General features: G+C 48.2%; 1 protein-coding gene across 2 annotated transcripts in view; it reads right to left on the minus strand.

Moving 5' to 3' along the window:
• CDK15 (cyclin dependent kinase 15) overlaps positions 1 to 22,583 on the minus strand; it is a 550,498-nt gene that overhangs the window by 137,804 nt on the left and 390,111 nt on the right. For both annotated transcript variants that reach the window (XM_077272097.1, XM_077272099.1), the window contains one exon: positions 14,118 to 14,211. In XM_077272097.1, coding sequence (XP_077128212.1) covers positions 14,118 to 14,211 — 94 coding nt within the window. The remainder of the gene's footprint in view (positions 1 to 14,117; positions 14,212 to 22,583) is intronic.

The following is a 22,583-nucleotide window of genomic DNA, read 5'->3' on the forward strand; positions in this document are numbered from 1 at the left end:
GTCCTGGTCGTTGCAGTACTGTGGCTCCGCCACTAAGGGGAGCTATGGTATGTCTGATGGCACTGAAGGAGTTCGTCTGACCAGGTATCACAGACACCAATACATTTCACAGTCGGGCCTCCAGGGGGAGCTAAGGGTTCTATTCACTAGGCCACTCCCCACCATTGTGGGTAAACTGGCGGTCAGGCAGGAAGTGAGATTAGAAAGCTGACTGGGTTAGAACCAGGCAACACCTTGTGGCAGAGGGTGTTGTGGGGGAAGATTCAGTAGGGTCTCTGTCAGGGGTGGGATCCTGACAGAGGCCTGGCAACTTGAGCGAACGTAACGGGACCGTGCCTGCTCAGCATAGCGGCGGTGCCCAAGGAAGGATTAGAAGCGAGATAGATTGTGCTGAGTGAGAAATGAGATCAACGCAATAAGGAGAATGCCAGTAGGAGTCGTGCTGTAAGACCGAGGCAACATCCTACTGAGGCACACAACCGGCGGCCGGAACGCCGAGGGAGTATTACATTATTCAGCTTCAAGCAATACTCTAAACAGCGGCAGGACAGTCAGTCTAAGGCGGGCTGTCTCACTAAAATCACCTATGCAGTCTTGGGGGCAACTTGTGGAGAGGGGCGACTCTAGGGTCCCGGAAGAGCTCCGAGCCTACCCGTCAAACGGGTGCCGTCCCAACTGCAACATCAGGGAGGGACGGAGGATTAGCAGAACATCATCTAATCGAGTTGTGAGGGAACTTAAGAAACGGACACAACAGTTGTGGGGACTTTCCGTAAGCACAGCAGGGAAGGACCACAACACATAGCGCTAGCAGGAAGGCACAGATTTCCACCTGTAAAGAGAACTCTGGAGGTGCCATTGGACCGGCCGGACTTGCGCAGCCTGGTTATCCGGATTCCGGACTGAGGACCCAGAGATCTTCAGTAAAGAGGTAAAGAGACTGCAACTTGGTGTCCTCGTTATTTACTGCACCGCACCACCACAGCCTCACCACCACCATCATCCAAACCCCGTATCTATCATTTGCTGTGCGCCCCACGGCAGGGTCACGGACCGGGGCCTAGCCACCGTGACAACCCCAGAGCAGAGACTTAGAGGCCCGGTACCGGGTACCCCTCGGCCCTGCGGCGGTGGGGGCGCTGCAGAATTTTGGCGTCACGAACAGGATCTACTTAAGCCTGAAGAATCAGGTCATGTGTGCCTTGGAACTGTGATTTATTACACTTGGACTGTACTTTGTTGCAAAGACTGTGTGCTGCCATTTACCGCCAAAAGTTCCCGCCAAAAGTCGCCGCCATTGCAGCGCCACAGGGAGCGCAGAGGAAGAAGGGCGTGTCATGGGAGGAGACTACCAAAGCGGCGCCAGAAGTAGCGACCGCCCCCTCCGACTCCTGCTGCGAGGGGACGACCTACCCAGCAGCAGAGGAGAACCGCCCCCTGATTTGCAACGGCGGGAACGAGGTGAAGAAGGAGCCCGACCTCGGAGAAATGGCGGAGCCAGGTGCATGCGTTGCCGCCGAATGCCAGACAGCGACGATGAGCAGCAAGTGCCCGAGCAACGGCGAGGTGATCCCGGCTTGCCCTCACCCATCAGAGGCGGACTCGCGTCCACCGCCGGTGAGGGACCTGAACTCCTTGGAGCCGCCAGCGGAGGAGCCGAGCCTACCTATCCCAGCCACGGAGCCATGGAGGGCAGAGCCACATCAAGAGGCGACTCCAGAAGAGCCGCGGTCTGGGCTGCAGCCGATTCCAGTGTCCTCGTCAACGGAACAGATCGACATCGGTGGAATCACATCAGGCGCAGGTATGGACGGCACCCCTACTCCCCCGGCCGATTCTGCTCCCCTCACCGATCCCGCTCCTGTGACCGCTCCTCACCCCAGCAACAATAACCGTTTCTTCTCGGTGGAGCGGGTAGTCCTCACCCCCGACGCGATGGGGAAGCTGTTACCTCCACTACCGACCAAGATGGGAGAACCCATAGATGTAGGCCCGGACGGGGTGATCCTCCGGTGGGACACCCCCTGGAACGAGCCGTATGGAGCTCCGGGGGAGAGTCTCACCCTTGCGGTACTTACTTGGGAACAGTATAAGCAGTGCCTGATCCAACACTGGAAAAATCGAGATGAGACTGAACAACATAAGACACAACATAAAAAGTCTGCGTCTGGCAGGAAAGACGTGGTAAAGCGGGGCACTGTGTTGGCCTATCACCCGAAGAGGGGATGGGGCTCCATACAGGAATTGGGGCTACCAACTGATGTCTTTGTTACTAGCTACAACGTAAAAACTCCCTGCTGCAGTCGAGATGGTGACCCATTGCAAAGAGGGGATCAGGTGACCTACACTCGCCACCGGAATGCACAAGGATGGTGCGCTCGGAACGTCCACCGGTGTGAGCCTGAGGGAGCGTCACCTGTTGCCCCGATCACGATTGATCCAGATTTGCCAGATCTTGTTACTGTCACCACCGTACGCCTTGTAGCGGCTACTGAACTTGCAAGCAGGGTTAGTCTTCAAATCCAGACACCGGCTGATCTGATGGCACCTGAGAGACCCACTACCAGCACGGGTGCTGCCTCAGCCGGGGGTGGGAAACCACCTTCTGTACCGAAAGATGAGTAAGATAATACTATTTTTGAACATGTAAATAGTTCCTTAACTGTTTGTTCGTTTCCTGATTTTTGCTGCTAAACCCGTTCAGGGTTAACTTTTTCTTAAAAGGATCCCTTAGTTGACCCGGGATCCCTATTGTTTTGTTTGTTTGTTTTTCCTAAGTTTGCACAAGTTTCCAGAACTGCCGCAATCATGAACAGTGCATGATACAAACTTTTTGTAAATAGTTTGCACCTTATTAAAGGTGCTCCCTACTGGTTTTACTTCAAAAAAGGACTCTTTGTGAAGATACCACACTGGAACCTTTGCTGAGTACGGACTGGTAGCTTGAGAAGATATGCTACCTCATAGAGACTTGGTCCCCTCTTAAAGGGGATGTTCATGTGTTGTACTTGAAGAATGGTATTGCTTTAAGACTGAGAGAAAGCAATAATGTTTTGATAAAGAGAAAGTCATGATAATGTTTGCGTGAGAAAGTTATATGTATCCAACTAGTTAATTGTAAAGAAATGCTTGCTGATGATGTTCCCTGAAAGAAAGTGAAAGCTAGAAGAAGGATGCAGTGGGCCCGTAGGGGTAGACGTAGTGTCCAGTATACATGTCAGTAAGAAAATAATGAGAAGGTTTAATGTTCTATAGAAAATGTTTGATAATGTTGATAGACAACGAGGACAGAAGGTGAACCCTGAGTCCTCCTAGGAGCCATATAGAGATGGCTCAGTGCTCTTAAACTGAAAGTAATGTTATGTTCTATACTATGTATAGTAGTTGAAAAGACAGAAGGCTCGGGCTGAAAGGAGCGGTCCTGTAAGAAAGGAGAGGCAGTAGGTCTGGTGCCGTTAGGACAGGCGGTCCTGCAGATTTAAAGAAGGAGAATGTAAAAGTTAAATTGCCTTATAATGTGATTATAAGAAGGTCTTTAGCGGATCCAGAGTGTACATCCTTAAAGGCGATGTTAAGTTATTGTTCAAGAAGTTGTACAAAGTAGAATACCCGGTTGGGTAAGAAAAGTTATTTATAGCATGTTGCTATGATATTTAACCATGTTTGTAACGTTCAAGTGTCCTCACCTCCCATAAAGGGAAGCTCTGTTTAAATATACTTATTGTTATTGCACTCAACAAAATTGTATGTCTTTTTGCTAACTTGTATTGTTGTTTTCTTCCCAGTCCCGGAGTACTGGATTTAACCAGGGGGGAGTGCAGCGCCCCAGAGTCCTGGTCGTTGCAGTACTGTGGCTCCGCCACTAAGGGGAGCTATGGTACGTCTGATGGCACTGAAGGAGTTCGTCTGACCAGGTATCACAGACACCAATACATTTCACAGTCGGGCCTCCAGGGGGAGCTAAGGGTTCTATTCACTAGGCCACTCCCCACCATTGTGGGTAAACTGGCGGTCAGGCAGGAAGTGAGATTAGAAAGCTGACTGGGTTAGAACCAGGCAACACCTTGTGGCAGAGGGTGTTGTGGGGGAAGATTCAGTAGGGTCTCTGTCAGGGGTGGGATCCTGACAGAGGCCTGGCAACTTGAGCGAACGTAACGGGACCGTGCCTGCTCAGCATAGCGGCGGTGCCCAAGGAAGGATTAGAAGCGAGATAGATTGTGCTGAGTGAGAAACGAGATCAACGCAATAAGGAGAATGCCAGTAGGAGTCGTGCTGTAAGACCGAGGCAACATCCTACTGAGGCGCACAACCGGCGGCCGGAACGCCGAGGGAGTATTACATTATTCAGCTTCAAGCAATACTCTAAACAGCGGCAGGACAGTCAGTCTAAGGCGGGCTGTCTCACTAAAATCACCTATGCAGTCTTGGGGGCAACTTGTGGAGAGGGGCGACTCTAGGGTCCCGGAAGAGCTCCGAGCCTACCCGTCAAACGGGTGCCGTCCCAACTGCAACATCAGGGAGGGACGGAGGATTAGCAGAACATCATCTAATCGAGTTGTGAGGGAACTTAAGAAACGGACACAACAGTTGTGGGGACTTTCCGTAAGCACAGCAGGAAAGGACCACAACACATAGCGCTAGCAGGAAGGCACAGATTTCCACCTGTAAAGAGAACTCTGGAGGTGCCATTGGACCGGCCGGACTTGCGCAGCCTGGTTATCCGGATTCCGGACTGAGGACCCAGAGATCTTCAGTAAAGAGGTAAAGAGACTGTAACTTGGTGTCCTCGTTATTTACTGCACCGCACCACCACAGCCTCACCACCACCATCATCCAAACCCCGTATCTATCATTTGCTGTGCGCCCCACGGCAGGGTCACGGACCGGGGCCTAGCCACCGTGACAACCCCAGAGCAGAGACTCAGAGGCCCGGTACCGGGTACCCCTCAGCCCTGCGGCGGTGGGGGCGCTGCATATACATATGAGGAAAATATAGTACCTTGTATCACATGTAAGTAGCAAATGAAATTAATATTTTTATTTTAATATATTACATTTGAAAAAACCTAATCTTGCTTTAAAGCTAGGGCAGGACAAAGGGTGTGTTTCAATGAATTTTTGAAACAGAAACCCTCCAAAAGGTACAGTCATGACCGAAAGTGTTGGCACCCTTGAAATTGTTCCAGAAAATGAAGTATTTCTCCAAGAAAATTATTGCAGTTACACACTTTTGCTAACTAGACAACTATACCAGCCGTACTCAGCCATTGTTATACTCTATTTGACATTTGTTTAATTTTGGGGTTTCTGCAAATGAAAAAAATAAATTAATTAAAAAAAAACAAAACAAAAAAACACATAAGCAGTGTTGGATACCTCCTCCCCTGCCTCTTCCACCTACACTGCCACGTCCACCTTCACCTACTCCTCCACTTGGATCTTCGCCTCCTGCTTCTATATTGCCGTTTCTATTTTTTTTTTTTATTCTATGTTCTTTTATGTCAGTTCCCTAAATTAAAACAAAACACAAAAACAGCGCTGGATAGCTCCTCCCCTGCCTCTTCCATCTTCACCTCCTCCAACACTTGGACATTCGCTTCCTGGTTCAAAATAGTTACTTTTTATTCTATGTTCTTTTGAGTCAGTTCTCTAAAAAAACAAACACAACCCCACCACAAAAACATTGTTGGATACCTCCCCCCCTGCCTCTTCCACCTACACAGCCACATCCACCTCCGCTTGGACCTCTGCCTCCTGGTTCAAGATTATTATTTTTAATTTTCTTATTCTGTTATTGTTATTCATTTCTCTATCCACATTTGCCTCCATTTTGCTTACTTTTTCAGCCCTCTAACCTTTACTATGAATATTTTACAGCACAAAAGTCACCATTGAGTTACATGGGCTTTGGATCCCAGGTCAAGTTCGGGTCAAGTTCTAGTACCCGAACCGAACTTTGGATTCAAGTTCGGCCTAACCTGAACTTCCAGGGGTCTGCTTGTACATAAGCTCTACATGACACCAAAGTAGTTCTAAGCGGTTAGTGAGTTACTATGAAAATATAGGAGGGATGTGCAGATCCATACTCACTAGACTACCATATAGATCATCACCCACTAAACTACCATGCAGATTAGCACTTAAGAGACTACCATGTAGATCACCACCTAATAGACTACCATGTGGATCAGCACCCATTAAACCACCATGTGGATCAGCACCCATTAGACCACCATGTGGATCAGCACCCATTAAACCACCATGTGGATCAGCACCCATTAGACTACTATGTAGATCATCACCCATTAGACTACCATGTTGATCAGAACCCATTAGACTACCATGTAGATCACCACCTAATAGACTACCATGTGGATTAGCACCCATTAGACCACCATGTGGGTCAGAACCCATTAGACCACCATGTGGATCAGCACCCATTAGACCACCATGTGGATCAGCACCTATTCGACAACCATGTGGATCAGTACCCATTAAACCACCATGTGGATCAGCACCCATTAGACCACTATGTGGATCAGCACCCATTAGACCACCATGTGGATCAGCACCCATTAGACCACCATGTGGATCAGCACCCATTAGACTACAATGTGGATCAGCACCCATTAGACCACCATGTGGATCAGAACCTAATATACTATCATGTGGATCAGCACCCATTAGACTACCATGTGGATCAGAACCTAATATACTATCATGTGGATCAGCACCCATTAGACTACCATGTGGATCAGCACCCATTAGACTACCATGTGGATTAGCACCTAATAGACTACCATGTGGATCAGAACCTAAAATAGTATCATGTGGATCAGCACCTAATAGACTACCATGTGGATCAGCACCTATTAGACTACCATGTGGATTAGAACCTAATAGACCACCATGTGGATCAGCACCCATTAGACTACCATGTGGATCAGCACCCATTAGACTACCCTGTGGATCAGAACCTAATATACTATCATGTGGATCAGCACCCATTAGACTACCACGTGGATCAGCACCCATTAGACTACCATGTGGATTAGCACCTAATAGACTACCATGTGGATCAGCACTCAATAGACCGCCATGTGGATCAGAACCTAATAGACTACCATGTGGATTAGCACCTAATAGACTACCATGTGGATCAGCACCCATTAGACTACCATGTGGATCAGCACCCATTAGACTACCATGTGGATCAGCACCCATTAGACTACCATGTGGATCAGCACCCATTAGACTACCATGTGGATCAGAACCTAATATACTACCATGTGGATCAGCACCTAATAGACTACCATGTGGATCAGCACCCATTAGACTACCATGTGGATTACCACCCATTAGACTAATATGTGGATTAGCACCTAATAGACTACCATTTTAACTCTGCTGCCCGACTAATTCATCTCTCTCCTTGCTACTCCTCCGCTTCTCCCCTCTGCAAATCTCTTCACTGGCTCCCATTCCCTCAGCGTATCCAGTTCAAATTACTAATTCTGACCTACAAAGCCATCCATAACCTGTCTCCTCCATATGCAGCGCCCCAGAGTCCTGGTCGTTGCAGTGCTGTGGCTTCGCCGCTAAGGGGAGCCATGGTACGTTCGATGGCACCGAAGGAGTTCCTCCAATCAGGTATCACAGACACCAATATGTTTCACAGCTGGGCCTCCGGGGGGAGCTAAGGGTGCTATTCATTAGGCCACTCCCCACCATAGTGGGTAAACTGGGGGTCAGGCAGGAAGTTAGAAGAGAACGCTGACGGGATTGAACGGAGCAACACCCTGTGGCAGGGGGTGTTGTGAAGGGAGAGACTGTAGGGTCTCTGCCAGGGGTGGGATCCTGGCAGAGGCTTGGCATTGAAAGAACGTAACGGGTCCGCGCAGGCTCCTGGAAGCGGCGGGACTCAAGAAAGAAATAGAAGCGAGATAGATTGTGCTGAGTGAGAAACGAGATCAAGCAGAAGGAGAATACCAGCAGGGGTTTTGTTGAAAGAGGCAGCACCCTGCTGAGGCGCAATACCGGTGGCCGGAACGCCGAGGGAGTGGATTAGAATACAGCTTCAAGCCATACTCCAAACAGCGGCAGGACAGTCGGTCTCAGGCGGGCTGTCTACCACATATCACCTATGAAGTCTTGGGGGGCAATTGCGGGAGAGGGGCGACTCTACGGTCCCGGAAGAACTCCAGGCCTACCTGACAAACGGGTGCCATTCCAACCTGAATACAGGGAAGGGGTGGATTACAGAGGAACATCAAATCGAGTTGTGAGGGAACTTAAGAAACAGACACAACCGTTGTGGGGTTACTTTCCGTGAGCACAGCAGGGAAGGACTACAACACATAGCGCTAGAAGGAAGGCACAGATTTCCACCTGAGAGGAGAACTCTGGAGGTGCCATTGGACCGGCCGGACTTGCGTAGCCTGGTGAACCGTGTTCTGGACTGAGGACTCAGAGATCTCCAGTAAAGAGGTAAAGAGACTGCAACCTGGTGTCCTCGTTATTTACCGCGACTTACACCCCACAACTGTACCGCTCCATCGCTACCATTACTACCACCTATTACACCGGACGTCCCCCACTGACGGACAGGGCCACAGACCGGGTCTAGCCACCGTGACAACCCCGAGACTGAGAACTAGAGGCCCGGCTCCGGGTACCCCTCGGCCCTGCGGCGGTGCGGGGGCGCTCCAACTTGGCGTCACGAACAGGATCTACTTAAGCCTGAAGAGTCAGGTCATGTGTGCCTAGAGACTGTGATTTGTTGTGCTTGGACTGTACTTTATTGCAAGACTGTGCTGCGCCATTAGCCGCCAAAAGTTCCCGCCAAAAGGCGCCGCCATTGCTACACCCAAGGGGAAGGAGGGCGTGTTATGGGTGGAGACTCCCAGTGTGGCGCGAGAAATGGCTACCGCCCCCTGCACTTCTGGCTGCAGAGGAATGACCTGCCCCAAAGCAGAAGAGAAACACCCCTTGATATGCAACGGCGAGAGGCTGGTGACGGAGAAGCCCGACCTCAGAGAAATGGCGGAGTTAGGTGCATGCACTGCCACCGACTATCAGGCAGCGATGATGAACGGCGAGTGCCTGAGCGAGGAAGAAGCAGTTCAGGCCTGCCTTTCTTCACCGGAGATGGACCGGAAGCCTGCGGATCCGACAGCGGAGTTACGTCCACCAATCCCGACCTCGGAATTAGAGGAGGAGGAACCACAGCCAGCGGAGCCGAATCCGAGCATCCCATTGGAGGAGCCCCGGTCCGGGCTGCAGCAGACTCCAGCGTCCTCGTTAACGGACCGGAGCGACACCGATGGAACCATATTAGGCGCAGGTATGGCCGACGTCCCTGCTCCCCTCCGCGAGCCCGCTTCCATGACCCACCTCTATCGCAGTAGGGAGCGACTTATCTCGGCAGGGCTAATGGTGCTATCCCCCGATGACCTGGGGAGGATGGTGCCACCGCTGTCGACTGGAGTGGGGGAGCCTGTGGATGTGAGCTTAGATGGAGTAGTTCTTCGGTGGGACACCCCCTGGTTTAGAGCAGATGGATCCCGGGAGAACGGGTCCACTCTTGCGGTGCTTACATGGGAACAATATAGACAGTGCTTGATTCTGCAGTGGAAAGGACGGAAAGGAGCTGAGTCGATGGGCCCATCGAAAGTACAACAACCCCCCCCGGCATGGGATGACAGAGACGTGACAAGGCGGGGCACTGTGTTGGCCTACCATGCAAGAAGAGGTTGGGGCCTCATACACGAGCCAGGATTGGATACTGACGTTTTTGTTGCGCACTGTAACGTGAGGGCTCCCTGCTGTGGCCGAAGTGGAGAACCATTGCAAAAGGGGGATTCAGTGACCTACAGCCGCCACCAGAACCCGCTCGGGTGGTATGCACGGAATGTTAGGCGGTGTATGACTGGAGCCGCGACCCTTACCGCCTCGGACCTGGTCCCAGGAGCACCCGATCGTGTCACCATTGCAACGGTGCGCCTGGTTGCGGCCACCGAGTTGGCCAGTCGAGTTCATCTTCATGTTCGAACCGCGGACGCTGGCACCACGGTGGCTGGGGGGCAGGAGCCCGAGCCGCCTGAAGAAGAATAAACCTCGATATCATGAAAATGTAAATAGTTACTGTTTGTCTTTTATTCCTTTAAGTTGCTGCTAAACCCGCCCAGGGTTAATGGATCCCTCTGTTGACCTGGGATCCCCCTTTGTTGTTTTTCCTTGAAGTTGTTGCACGAGTTTAAAGAACTGCAGAAATCATGGACTGTGCATGATTCGAACTTCCTTTGTAAATAGTTTGCACCTTCTTAAAGGTGCTCCCTACTGGTTTTAGCCAAAGACACTTTGCGAAGATATTTGCCCTATTGGTTTGAGTCAAAGACACTTTGTGAAGATACCTTTCCTACCGGTTCTAGTTAAAGACACTTTGCGAAGATACCATACCGGAACCTTTGCATGGACTGGTAGGCTGAGAAAACGAGCTATCTCAGAAAGACTTGGTCCCCTCTTAAAGGGGATGTGAGAAACTGAACTTGAGAGAGATACTGTTACAGAACAGTAATGCCATAATGATGCCTTGAAAAGAAATGTAACTGTTTTACATGCTAAGTTATATGTGTTGAATTTGTTGAAATGTGAAATCTAAATAATGTTTTGCAGAAAGAAAAGATGCAGAGAGCCCGTAGGGGTAGAGATAGAGGTCTGCATAGTTGAAAGTAAGCGAAGTAATAATGAAGGTGAGGATAGAAGGTAAACCCTGCGTCCCCATAGAAAGTTACTTTGTTACTAAGGACAGAGAGTGAACCCGTAGGGGTTAGAGAGTGAGTCCTTAAAGGAGCCGAGTAGAGCTGGCTCAGAGTTCTTTAAACGAAAGGAATGTTATGTCTATACTATGTATAGTAGCGAAAGGCAGTAGGCCCTGGCTGAACGGGGCGGTCCTGTAAAAGAAAGGAGAGGCAGTAGGTCTGGTGCCATAGGGACAGGCGGTCCTGCAGGTTCAAAGAAGGAGAATGTGAAGTTACCTTACCCTGTAATGTGATTATAGGAAGGCCTTTGGTAAACTAAGAGTGTATGTTTCTTAAAGGCAATGTTAATTTATTGTTCCAGAATGTGCACTAAGTAGAATACCCGGTTGGGTAACAGGAGTTATGCATAGCCTGTAATTTATAATGTTGACCATGTTTGTAACGTTAAAAGTGTCCTCACCTCCCATAAAGGGAAGCCTGTTCAAGTATACTTATTGTTTTGCACTCAACAAAATTGTATGTCTTTTTGCTAATCTGTATTGTTGTTTTTCTTCCCAGTCCCGGAGTACTGTGTTTAACCAGGGGGGAGTGCAGCGCCCCAGAGTCCTGGTCGTTGCAGTGCTGTGGCTTCGCCGCTAAGGGGAGCCATGGTACGTTCGATGGCACCGAAGGAGTTCCTCCAATCAGGTATCACAGACACCAATATGTTTCACAGCTGGGCCTCCGGGGGGAGCTAAGGGTGCTATTCATTAGGCCACTCCCCACCATAGTGGGTAAACTGGGGGTCAGGCAGGAAGTTAGAAGAGAACGCTGACGGGATTGAACGGAGCAACACCCTGTGGCAGGGGGTGTTGTGAAGGGAGAGACTGTAGGGTCTCTGCCAGGGGTGGGATCCTGGCAGAGGCTTGGCATTGAAAGAGCGTAACGGGTCCGCGCAGGCTCCTGGAAGCGGCGGGACTCAAGAAAGGACTAGAAGCGAGATAGATTGTGCTGAGTGAGAAACGAGATCAAGCAGAAGGAGAATACCAGCAGGGGTTTTGTTGAAAGAGGCAGCACCCTGCTGAGGCGCAATACCGGTGGCCGGAACGCCGAGGGAGTGGATTAGAATACAGCTTCAAGCCATACTCCAAACAGCGGCAGGACAGTCGGTCTCAGGCGGGCTGTCTACCACATATCACCTATGAAGTCTTGGGGGGCAATTGCGGGAGAGGGGCGACTCTAGGGTCCCGGAAGAACTCCAGGCCTACCTGACAAACGGGTGCCATTCCAACCTGAATACAGGGAAGGGGTGGATTACAGAGGAACATCAAATCGAGTTGTGAGGGAACTTAAGAAACAGACACAACCGTTGTGGGGTTACTTTCCGTGAGCACAGCAGGGAAGGACTACAACACATAGCGCTAGAAGGAAGGCACAGATTTCCACCTGAGAGGAGAACTCTGGAGGTGCCATTGGACCGGCCGGACTTGCGTAGCCTGGTGAACCGTGTTCTGGACTGAGGACTCAGAGATCTCCAGTAAAGAGGTAAAGAGACTGCAACCTGGTGTCCTCGTTATTTACCGCGACTTACACCCCACAACTTTACCACTCCATCGCTACCATTACTACCACCTATTACACCGGACGTCCCCCACTGACGGACAGGGCCACGGACCGGGTCTAGCCACCGTGACAACCCCGAGACTGAGAACTAGAGGCCCGGCTCCGGGTACCCCTCGGCCCTGCGGCGGTGCGGGGGCGCTCCACATATATCTCTGAACTAATCTCCCGATATCTTCCCTCACGTAATCTCCGGTCCTCCCAAGACCTCCTTCTCTCCTTCACACTTATCCGCTCCTTACCCAACCGCCTCCAAGACTTCTTCAGAATATCCCCCATCCTCTGGAATTATATGCCCCAACACATCCGACTATCAACCACATTCAGATCCTTCAGACGGAACCTGAAAACCCACCTCTTCAGGAAGGCTTACAGCATGCACTGACCCTGCTGCCTCCTCACCACTACCGAAGCTACCGTCTCACCAACACTGGAGCTCCTACAACCCTCAACCTATTATCTCCTTCCCCACCATCCTGTAGAATGCAAGGGCAGGGTCCTCTCCCCTCTGTATCAGTCTGTAATTGCTAGTTTGCTTACTGTAAGTGATATCTCTAATTTGTATGTAACCCCTTCTCATGTACAGCACCATGGAATCAATGGTGCTATATAAATAAATAGACTACCATGTGGATCAGCACCCATTAGACTACCATGCAGATCAGCACCCATTAGACTACCATGTGGATCAGAACCTAATAGACTACCATGTGGATTAGCACCTAATAGACTACCATATGGATCAGAACCAATTAGACCACCATGTGAATCAGCACCCATTAGACTACAATGTGGATCAGCACCCATTAGACTACCATGTGGATTAGCACCTAATAGGCTACCATGTGGATCAGCACCCATTAGACCACCATGTGAGTCAGCATCCATTAGACTACCATGTGGGTCACCATCCACTTACGGAATGTACTGCAACAAAGATAAAAACATTGAATTTGAATTGCGCCAGGAGTTTAGGGGCGCAAAAGGTCACTTTGATCCAAATGGGAAGTCTATTAATATTAAAAGGGGTTGTCCAGGACTATTTTATATTTTTTACTATGGGCCTAAAACTAATAGGCAGGTAGATGATAACAGAGGTAAGTACCTTCCTGTTCTACTGGGAGCCGAATCAGAGCGGTCACAGACCATTCCATTCGGAAATTCAGCTGCTCCACACCGACAGTGCAGCTCTTCCTCCTCTGGGCTGCTTTGTCGAAGTCATACTGATTGACAGCCAGCTCCCAGCAGTTGGCAGCAGGGAGATGGCTGTCAATCAGCATCACGTCGGCAGTCACACCCCTTCAGCTGAGCAGAGTGGAAGAGAAGTTTCTGCTCTATTGATGTGATATGAGCCACTGAATCACCGGCAAGAGTGGTCTGTGAGATCGACTGTGAGCAACTAACTGCCTGTGAGTTCTTAGGCCCATAAGAAAACACTTAAATAGTCCTGGATAACCCCTTTAAATACTTGCAATAGTTGGGGCTCCTGTTGGAGATTTTACATCAGGGTCTAACGAGCTTCATGTTATCCCACTCGGTGTACATACTGTATTTGTAAGGTATTGTAATCGCGATATCGTGACAATAATATAATCTCTATATTAGAAGCTCGGTTACACTTTGTGTTTATCTATTACATTGACTGATCCTAATATACTTACAATTGTAAAACCTAGGGAGAAAAATAAAAAAGTCCAAAAAAGTATCAGCTTATAATGGGTAAAAGTATTGTGCAGATTGTAATAGTCGTCTACTTACCGACCAAATCTTTTCAAGTTGCTCAAAGGCATCTGACACTCCAGAGAATGCTGGGTATCCCTGAAGCATCTCTATGAATATACAGCCAGCACCCCTGGAATGAACACAGAGGAAAGAGATTTTCAGCCTCTTTGATGGGTCACAGGCTGTATTTCTCTAAAGATTACAAGCTTTTTATTGTTCGTTTTTTTATTCTGTTTTTTTCTTCTTTTTCTAAATTAATGGCATACTAATAAAGTTTAATCTGGTTGTTAAAATTAGACATGTAATTACATCATTAAAATGCATTACCTGTAGACAAGATTACAGTAAAATGACAAAGTTATTAAAGGCGATTTATGACGATAAGCTGTTCTTAGTTAAGTTAATAAAATGAGTCAGCAGAAAATGACCTGTTGTCTCAATCACGTTTATGTGCTACATGTATTTTTTTAATGTACAAACATTTTTATATTTTCATATTGTGATCTTTATTAAAAATAAAAATGAGAAATCTTGCAATTTTCACACTGGCCTCTAGGGCAGTTTCAGATACTTCCTGTCCTTTCAGGAAGAGTTTACTGCAATTTCCTTATCATCAGAGGCTAGAAACACCTCTGTACACAGCCGATAACATAAGATTCACAATAGGGGATGTCATAGCTCCCCTGCTCCTCCTCCCTGCACAATGATGTTTGCACATGCTCATTAGATACTTCAATCACATTCTGGCAAAATGTACAAGTATTGTTTCCTGAAAGAAAATGAAATTAAAGGCTAAAAAGGCCGCAGTGGCCAGTGTGAAAATTGCAAGATTTCTCACTTATATATTTTTAGTAATGTTTGTGATTTGGGAAAAATACATTCATAGAATTTAGAAAAAAAACAACAAAAAGGAATTTAAACATTAGGTAATTTTCTGATAAAACATTCCCTTTAAGACTGGGCAACGGAGCCTCCAAAAAAAGAGGGGACAAAAAGCAGCAATTTATGATATAAGTCAAAAAGATAGAAGGAAGGGAAGATGAGACTGGCTAATAAGGGTGTAAACCAATATCAGGGAAATCACTGTGTCCAGAGAATTGTAGAAATGCAGGAACCGGGATGTCATCACGGACAGGAGGCAGATCAAGATTTAACAAATTTATTAACAGAGTTAAACTCCACCCAGGGAGAGAAGGAGTATGGGAGGTAAGGTATAGAGCAATGTGGGAACGGAAGGGATGACTAGGGAGAACAAGAGTAACGAAAATGTTCAAAAGGGAGTAAACTTATCAGTCTGTCGGTTTCTTGATTGCAGCGTCTCAGTCTCCAACGGTGGCGCCAACACCAGCGGCACGTGACGTTCCGGAGTTGTCCTGAGTGGATGGAGGTCCGGCTCTCGATGCAAGCGGGGAGTCCTTACTGTCCTAGGTGGGCTTCTTTTCCTACGGTTTCCTCGTATAAGGATCAGCTCAATGGGTGATACCGCCGGAGCGCAGCTCTGCTCCATGGTGTATGCGGGTGAGGAGTCAGACAGTTCTGGCCTAGTCGCCTGTTCTTGGCAGGAACGCACGCATGCAGCAGTCACTGGTGTAGAGTGTGAGTCACCTCCAGGAACGGGAGATAACGGAGGCTTTGCAGTATGCAGTTCGCAAACAGTGGTCACAGTCACAGGGGATCTGCAAGGTGGGCCTGCGCTCACGTGATGCTCTGAGGACAAGGCCTGCACTTTTGGGCTGTGGAGTCGGAGTCGGAGTCGTGGAGTCGGAGTTAGTTTTGGTTGGAGTCGGAGTTGGAGTCGGTAGAAATGTACCGACTCCGACTCCAGCTTTAAAGAAAATGTATTAATATTTCATAATTGAACTTTCATATGAATTTTATAAATGTTACTCAAATATATATGTTCTATCAAACTATGAACAACAGTGATAAGCAGTTCTGCTGGAGATAGAGACATTTCTTACTTCTTGTGTGTCACTGTTCTCCACTGCCCTTATCTAATCTTATACTTGGTTAACCCCATGGTGCCCCAACCCCCCTACTTACAATGTATGAAACTGAAAGTGAAAATGTGTTGCAAATTCTTAGTAATAAAGCTCCTCATCTAGACTAGATGTTTACTAGGTGTGCGTCTTCCAAGCATCTCACAGCTGCTACTCAGAAGAGGAAGACTGTAAGAAGTATTATCCTTTCAACAAACTTTGCATCAGTTAACTGTGAGTACATGAGGAATAACAGTATTACTGACCACTATATCAGTTGTACGACCTGGCAATAATTTTGTACAATTGTTTTTAGGAAAAACAATTGTCATTTGGATTGTGAATGCAGAATTAAAAACCTGAGAATGTCATAGAAGCGTCACATTAAATCAGCTGTATTTGAACATTTCACCATCACTCAAAATAGAAAACATTATGTCTGTCAGTGTATGACAAATGATCCAGATGAAAACAAATGCTGTTAAGCCAAGATCAGTGCATATTCAGGCAAAGATAAAAATGCTCCTACCAGAGCTTCAAATCTAAAGAGACATTTACAGCGCTTTCATCCAGAAGTACTGAAAGCAGTGGATGAGAAAGACTGCATCCAAACCAATGAACCAGTGCCCAGCTCTTCCAGCCAAACAATGGAGCAGAGAACTTTGCAGCCATCAGTTGCAAGATATTTTGTCAGTGACAAAGTTACTGTGACAATGACAGTAGATACATTTAAAAAACAGATCATAGAGCTTGTTGTAAAGGATAGTGTGCCTATTTCATTATTTTCACGACCAGCTTTTATGTGTCTGAATGGGGAAATGGCCTGCAAGCTTGGTGTTTCTCTGGAGAGAGAGAGAGTATTAGAAAATTAGTAATCGAAGAAGCTTTTAAACAAAAGGAAGAACTTAAAAAAACTCTCAAGGGATGCTTTCTGTTTCTTAAAATGGATGCCTGCACACGTCACAGAGTGAACTATTTTGCCATCGATGTCGGATTTGTTTGTGACAAAAATGAAATAGTTACCAAGACATTGGCAGTAAAAGACACCAAAGCTCATCACACCAGTGAGTTTCTCCAGGTCTTGGTGGAAAAGGTTCTGCAAGACTATGAACTTAAAAAAGAGCAAGTTCTTTCTGTCGTAACTGACAATGCTTCAAATATGATAAGTACTATTAAGCTAATGAATAAGAGCAATGATGGTGACCAGCAGCTAGAAGAACATTCTGGGTCCACAGACACATAAATGTTTGAAATAGAGGAACACAGTATTGTAACTCTGGAGCAAACTGAAGTTGCTTCAGATGAACAGCAACAATACGTGTCAATACGTTCTTTCATTCATCACATGCGCTGTGTTGTGCATACGCTACAGCTGGCTATAAGAGACAGTCTCCAAGAAGGACATGCTGCTGCACTGATTGGCAAGGTGAGAAAATTGGCTACTGTTGCCAGAACCCCTAAAGTTGATTCAATTTTTAAGAGACTTGCTGGAAAAAGGGCAATTATTGATCAAGCCACACGATGGGGCAGTACTTACTTAATGATTCAGCGCTTGGTTGAACTGAAAACCTTTCTTGTAGACATGGCTAACCCTCAACTGACGCTAAATGAAAGTCAGTGGAATCAGGTGACTGAGCTGGAAAAATTGCTAGAGCACCCATTTACAGTGACTAAAAAATTACAAGCAGAGGACTTAACTCCAGGTATTTTCTTAAAGGAGTGGAAGAACCTGATGTTTCGCCTGTCCCAAAGAGGAGGGTTAATTGCAAGTGGCATTGCTACATCAATGAAACGGAGAGAGGAGCTACTATTACAAAATAACATTCTTTTGGCAGCTGTTTATGTAGACCCAATGCATCGGATTCTTCTAGATGATCAACAGCTAACTAAAGGAAAAGAAGCTCTGTTTGAAATAGCAGTCAGGATGAAAGGGTTGCAGAACAGTTAGGAGGAACAAGAAGAATTTGGTCGTCCTGCCACATCTTCACCCTGATCAACTGATGAAGAATTTAATTTCGAAAAATATTTGGATCACAAGGACCGTGCAAAGCGTTCCCGCATAGAAGAAGAGTCATCCCCATCAAAGAACACAGCCAGTACTGTCATGTTCTCAATGGCAAGAGAACATAGCATCAGCATATATAGGAACTAGCTCTTGGAAGATGGGAACTGAGCTGACCATGAACTAAACCTAACGCACAACTAGCAGTGGCCGGGTAGCATGCCTACGTTGATTCTAGATGCCCAGCACCAGCCGGAGGACTAAATAATACTAGCAGAGGAAAATATTAGTCCTAGCTCACCTCTAGAGAAATACCCCGAAAGGAGACAGAGGCCCCCCACATGTATTGGCGGTGAATTAAGATGAAATAACAAACGTAGTATGAAAATAGGTTTAGCAAATTTGAGGTCCACTTACTACATAGCAGAAGACAGAAAGGACACTTTCATGGTCAGCTGAAAACCCTATCAAAACACCATCCAGAAATTACTTTAAAACTCTGGCATTAACTCATAACACCAGAGTGGCAATTCCTGTTCACAAGAGCTTTCCAGACACAGTAACGAAACTACAGCTGTGAACTGGAACAAAAATGCAAAAACAAACATGGACAAGAGTCCAACTTATCTAGTAGTTGTCTAGGAGCAGGAACAAGCACAGAGAGGCTTCTGATAACATTGTTGACCGGCAAGCAACTAACAGAGCAGCAAGGTTATATAGCGACTCCCACATCTTGATGGGAACAGGTGAACAGAGAAGATGAAGACACCAGTTCAATTCCACCAGTAGCCACCGGGGGAGCCAGAATCCAAATTCACAACAGTACCCCCCCCCTCAAGGAGGGGGCACCGAACCCTCACCAGAACCACCAGGGCGATCAGGATGGGCCCTATGAAAGGCACGAACCAAATCAGAGGCATGAACATCAGAAGCATTCACCCAAGAATTATCCTCCTGGCCGTATCCCTTCCACTTGACCAGATACTGGAGTCTCCGTCTGGAAACACGAGAGTCTAAGATTTTCTCCACAACGTACTCCAACTCACCCTCAACCAACACCGGAGCAGGAGGCTCAACGGAAGGCACAACCGGTACCTCATACCTGCGCAATAATGACCGATGAAAAACGTTATGAATAGAAAAGGATGCAGGGAGGTCCAAACGGAAGGAAACAGGGTTAAGAATCTCCAATATCTTATACGGGCCGATGAACCGAGGCTTAAACTTAGGAGAAGAGACCCTCATAGGGACAAAACGAGAAGACAACCACACCAAATCCCCAACACAAAGCCGAGGACCAACACGACGGTGGCGGTTGGCAAAAAGCTGAGTCTTCTCCTGGGACAACCTCAAATTGTCCACCACCTGCCCCCAGATCTGATGCAATCTCTCCACCACAGCATCCACTCCAGGACAATCCGAAGATTCCACCTGACCAGAGGAAAATCGAGGATGAAACCCCGAATTACAGAAAAACGGGGACACCAAAGTGGCAGAGCTGGCCCGATTATTGAGAGCGAACTCTGCCAATGGCAAAAAAGCAACCCAATCATCCTGGTCAGCAGACACAAAACACCTCAGATATGTCTCCAGGGTCTGATTAGTCCGCTCGGTCTGGCCATTCGTCTGAGGATGGAAAGCGGACGAAAAAGATAAATCTATGCCCATCCTAGCACAGAATGCCCGCCAAAATCTAGACACGAATTGGGTCCCTCTGTCAGAAATGATATTCTCAGGAATACCATGCAAACGAACAACATTTTGAAAAAACAGAGGAACCAACTCGGAAGAAGAAGGCAACTTGGGCAGAGGAACCAAATGGACCATCTTAGAGAAACGGTCACACACCACCCAGATGACAGACATCTTCTGAGAAACAGGCAGATCTGAAATAAAATCCATCGAGATGTGCGTCCAAGGCCTCTTAGGAATAGGCAAGGGCAACAATAATCCACTAGCCCGAGAACAACAAGGCTTGGCCCGAGCACAAACGTCACAAGACTGCACAAAGCCTCGCACATCTCGTGACAGGGAAGGCCACCAGAAGGACCTTGCCACCAAATCCCTGGTACCAAAAATGCCAGGATGACCTGCCAACGCAGAAGAATGAACCTCAGAGATGACTCTACTGGTCCAATCATCAGGAACAAACAGTTTATCAGGTGGGCAACGATCCGGTCTATCCGCCTGAAACTCCTGCAAGGCCCGCCGCAGGTCTGGAGACACGGCTGACAATACCACTCCATCCTTAAGGATACCTGTGGGCTCAGAGTTACCAGGCGAGTCAGGCTCAAAACTCCTAGAAAGGGCATCCGCCTTAACATTCTTAGAACCCGGTAGGTATGACACCACAAAATTAAACCGAGAGAAAAATAATGACCAGCGCGCCTGTCTAGGATTCAGGCGCCTGGCGGTCTCAAGATAAATCAAATTTTTGTGGTCAGTCAATACCACCACCTGATGTCTGGCCCCCTCAAGCCAATGGCGCCACTCCTCAAAAGCCCACTTCATGGCCAAAAGCTCCCGATTCCCAACATCATAATTCCGCTCAGCGGGCGAAAATTTACGGGAAAAGAAGGCACAAGGCCTCATCACGGAGCAGTCAGAACTTTTCTGCGACAACACTGCCCCAGCTCCGATCTCAGAAGCGTCGACCTCAACCTGAAAAGGTAGAGCAACATCAGGCTGACGCAACACAGGGGCAGAGGAAAAACGGCGCTTAAGCTCCCGAAAGGCCTCCACAGCGTCAGGGGACCAATCAGCAACATCAGCACCCTTCTTAGTCAAATCGGTCAATGGCTTAGCAATATCCGAAAAACCAGCAATAAATCGACGATAAAAGTTAGCAAAGCCCAAAAATTTCTGAAGACTCTTAAGAGAAGAGGGCTGCGTCCAATCACAAATAGCTTGAACCTTGACAGGATCCATTTCAATGGAAGAGGGAGAAAAAATATATCCCAAAAAGGAAATCCTCTGTACCCCAAAAACACACTTAGAACCCTTCACACACAAAGAATTAGACCGCAAAACCTGGAAAACCCTCCTGACTTGCTGGACATGAGAGTCCCAGTCATCCGAAAAAATCAAAATATCATCCAGATACACAATCATAAATTTATCCAAATAATCGCGAAAAATATCATGCATAAAGGACTGGAAAACTGACGGAGCATTTGAAAGACCAAAAGGCATCACTAAATACTCAAAGTGGCCCTCGGGCGTATTAAATGCGGTTTTCCACTCATCCCCCTGCCTGATTCGCACCAAATTATACGCCCCACGAAGGTCAATCTTAGAGAACCACTTGGCCCCCTTTATGCGAGCAAACAAATCAGTCAGCAACGGCAATGGGTATTGATATTTAACAGTGATTTTGTTCAAAAGCCGATAATCGATACAAGGTCTCAAAGAGCCGTCTTTTTTTGACACAAAGAAAAAACCGGCTCCTAAGGGAGATGACGATGGACGAATATGTCCCTTTTCCAAGGACTCCTTTATATATTCTCGCATAGCAGCATGTTCAGGCACAGACAGATTAAACAAACGACCCTTTGGGTATTTACTACCCGGGATTAAATCTATGGCACAATCGCACTCTCGGTGCGGAGGTAACGAACCAAGCTTGGATTCTTCAAAGACGTCACGATAGTCAGACAGGAACTCAGGAATTTCAGAGGGAATAGATGATGAAATGGAAACCACAGGTACATCCCCATGAGCCCCCTTACATCCCCAGCTCAACACAGACATAGCTCTCCAGTCGAGGACTGGGTTGTGAGATTGCAGCCAAGGCAATCCTAGCACCAAATCATCATGTAGATTATACAGCACCAGAAAGCGAATAATCTCCTGGTGATCCGGATTAATACGCATAGTTACTTGTGTCCAGTATTGTGGTCAGGGGCGTAACAACAGTCCTGCGGGCCCCGGTGCGAACTTTTGAATGGGGCCCCCCCCCCCCCCATTATGGCACCATGCAGGGCCCCCCCCCCAGCTGAATAGCACCATGCAGGGCCCCCCACCATGCAGGGCCCCCCCCAGCTGACCAATAGCACCATGCAGGGCCCCCCACCTGACCAATAGCACCATGCAGGGCACCCCCCCCCCTAGCTGACCAATAGCACTATGCAGGGCACCCCCCCCCAGCTAAACGATAATGGCACCGGCTCCTGCCGCCCGGACATACCTGGGCCGGGGGCCCGGCGATCGGCATCGCCAGGCAGCCCGGGACCTGGGAAGAGCATGGCGCACCCACATGTCGCACCCCCCACATGTCCCACATGTTGCTGCTGCACGTACCTTGGCTTCACCGCTCGAAGTCCCCCAGGCAGCGCGCGCGCGCCTGGCAGCCCCGCGAAAAGGAGGAGGAGGAGCCGAAGAACGTGACGCCGCACGGCCTGCCCCCACAGTGACCGGCCGCTCAGCCTGCAATTCATCCTGGCGGCGGCCCGGTAAGCTGCGCCCACGGCGGACTACCGAGGTCGCAGAGGTCGCGGCGGCACCGGGCCCTCTTTTGGGCCC

The sequence above is a fragment of the Ranitomeya variabilis genome, chromosome 7, assembly GCF_051348905.1.
Source record: "Ranitomeya variabilis isolate aRanVar5 chromosome 7, aRanVar5.hap1, whole genome shotgun sequence".
Lineage (NCBI taxonomy): Eukaryota > Metazoa > Chordata > Amphibia > Anura > Dendrobatidae > Ranitomeya > Ranitomeya variabilis.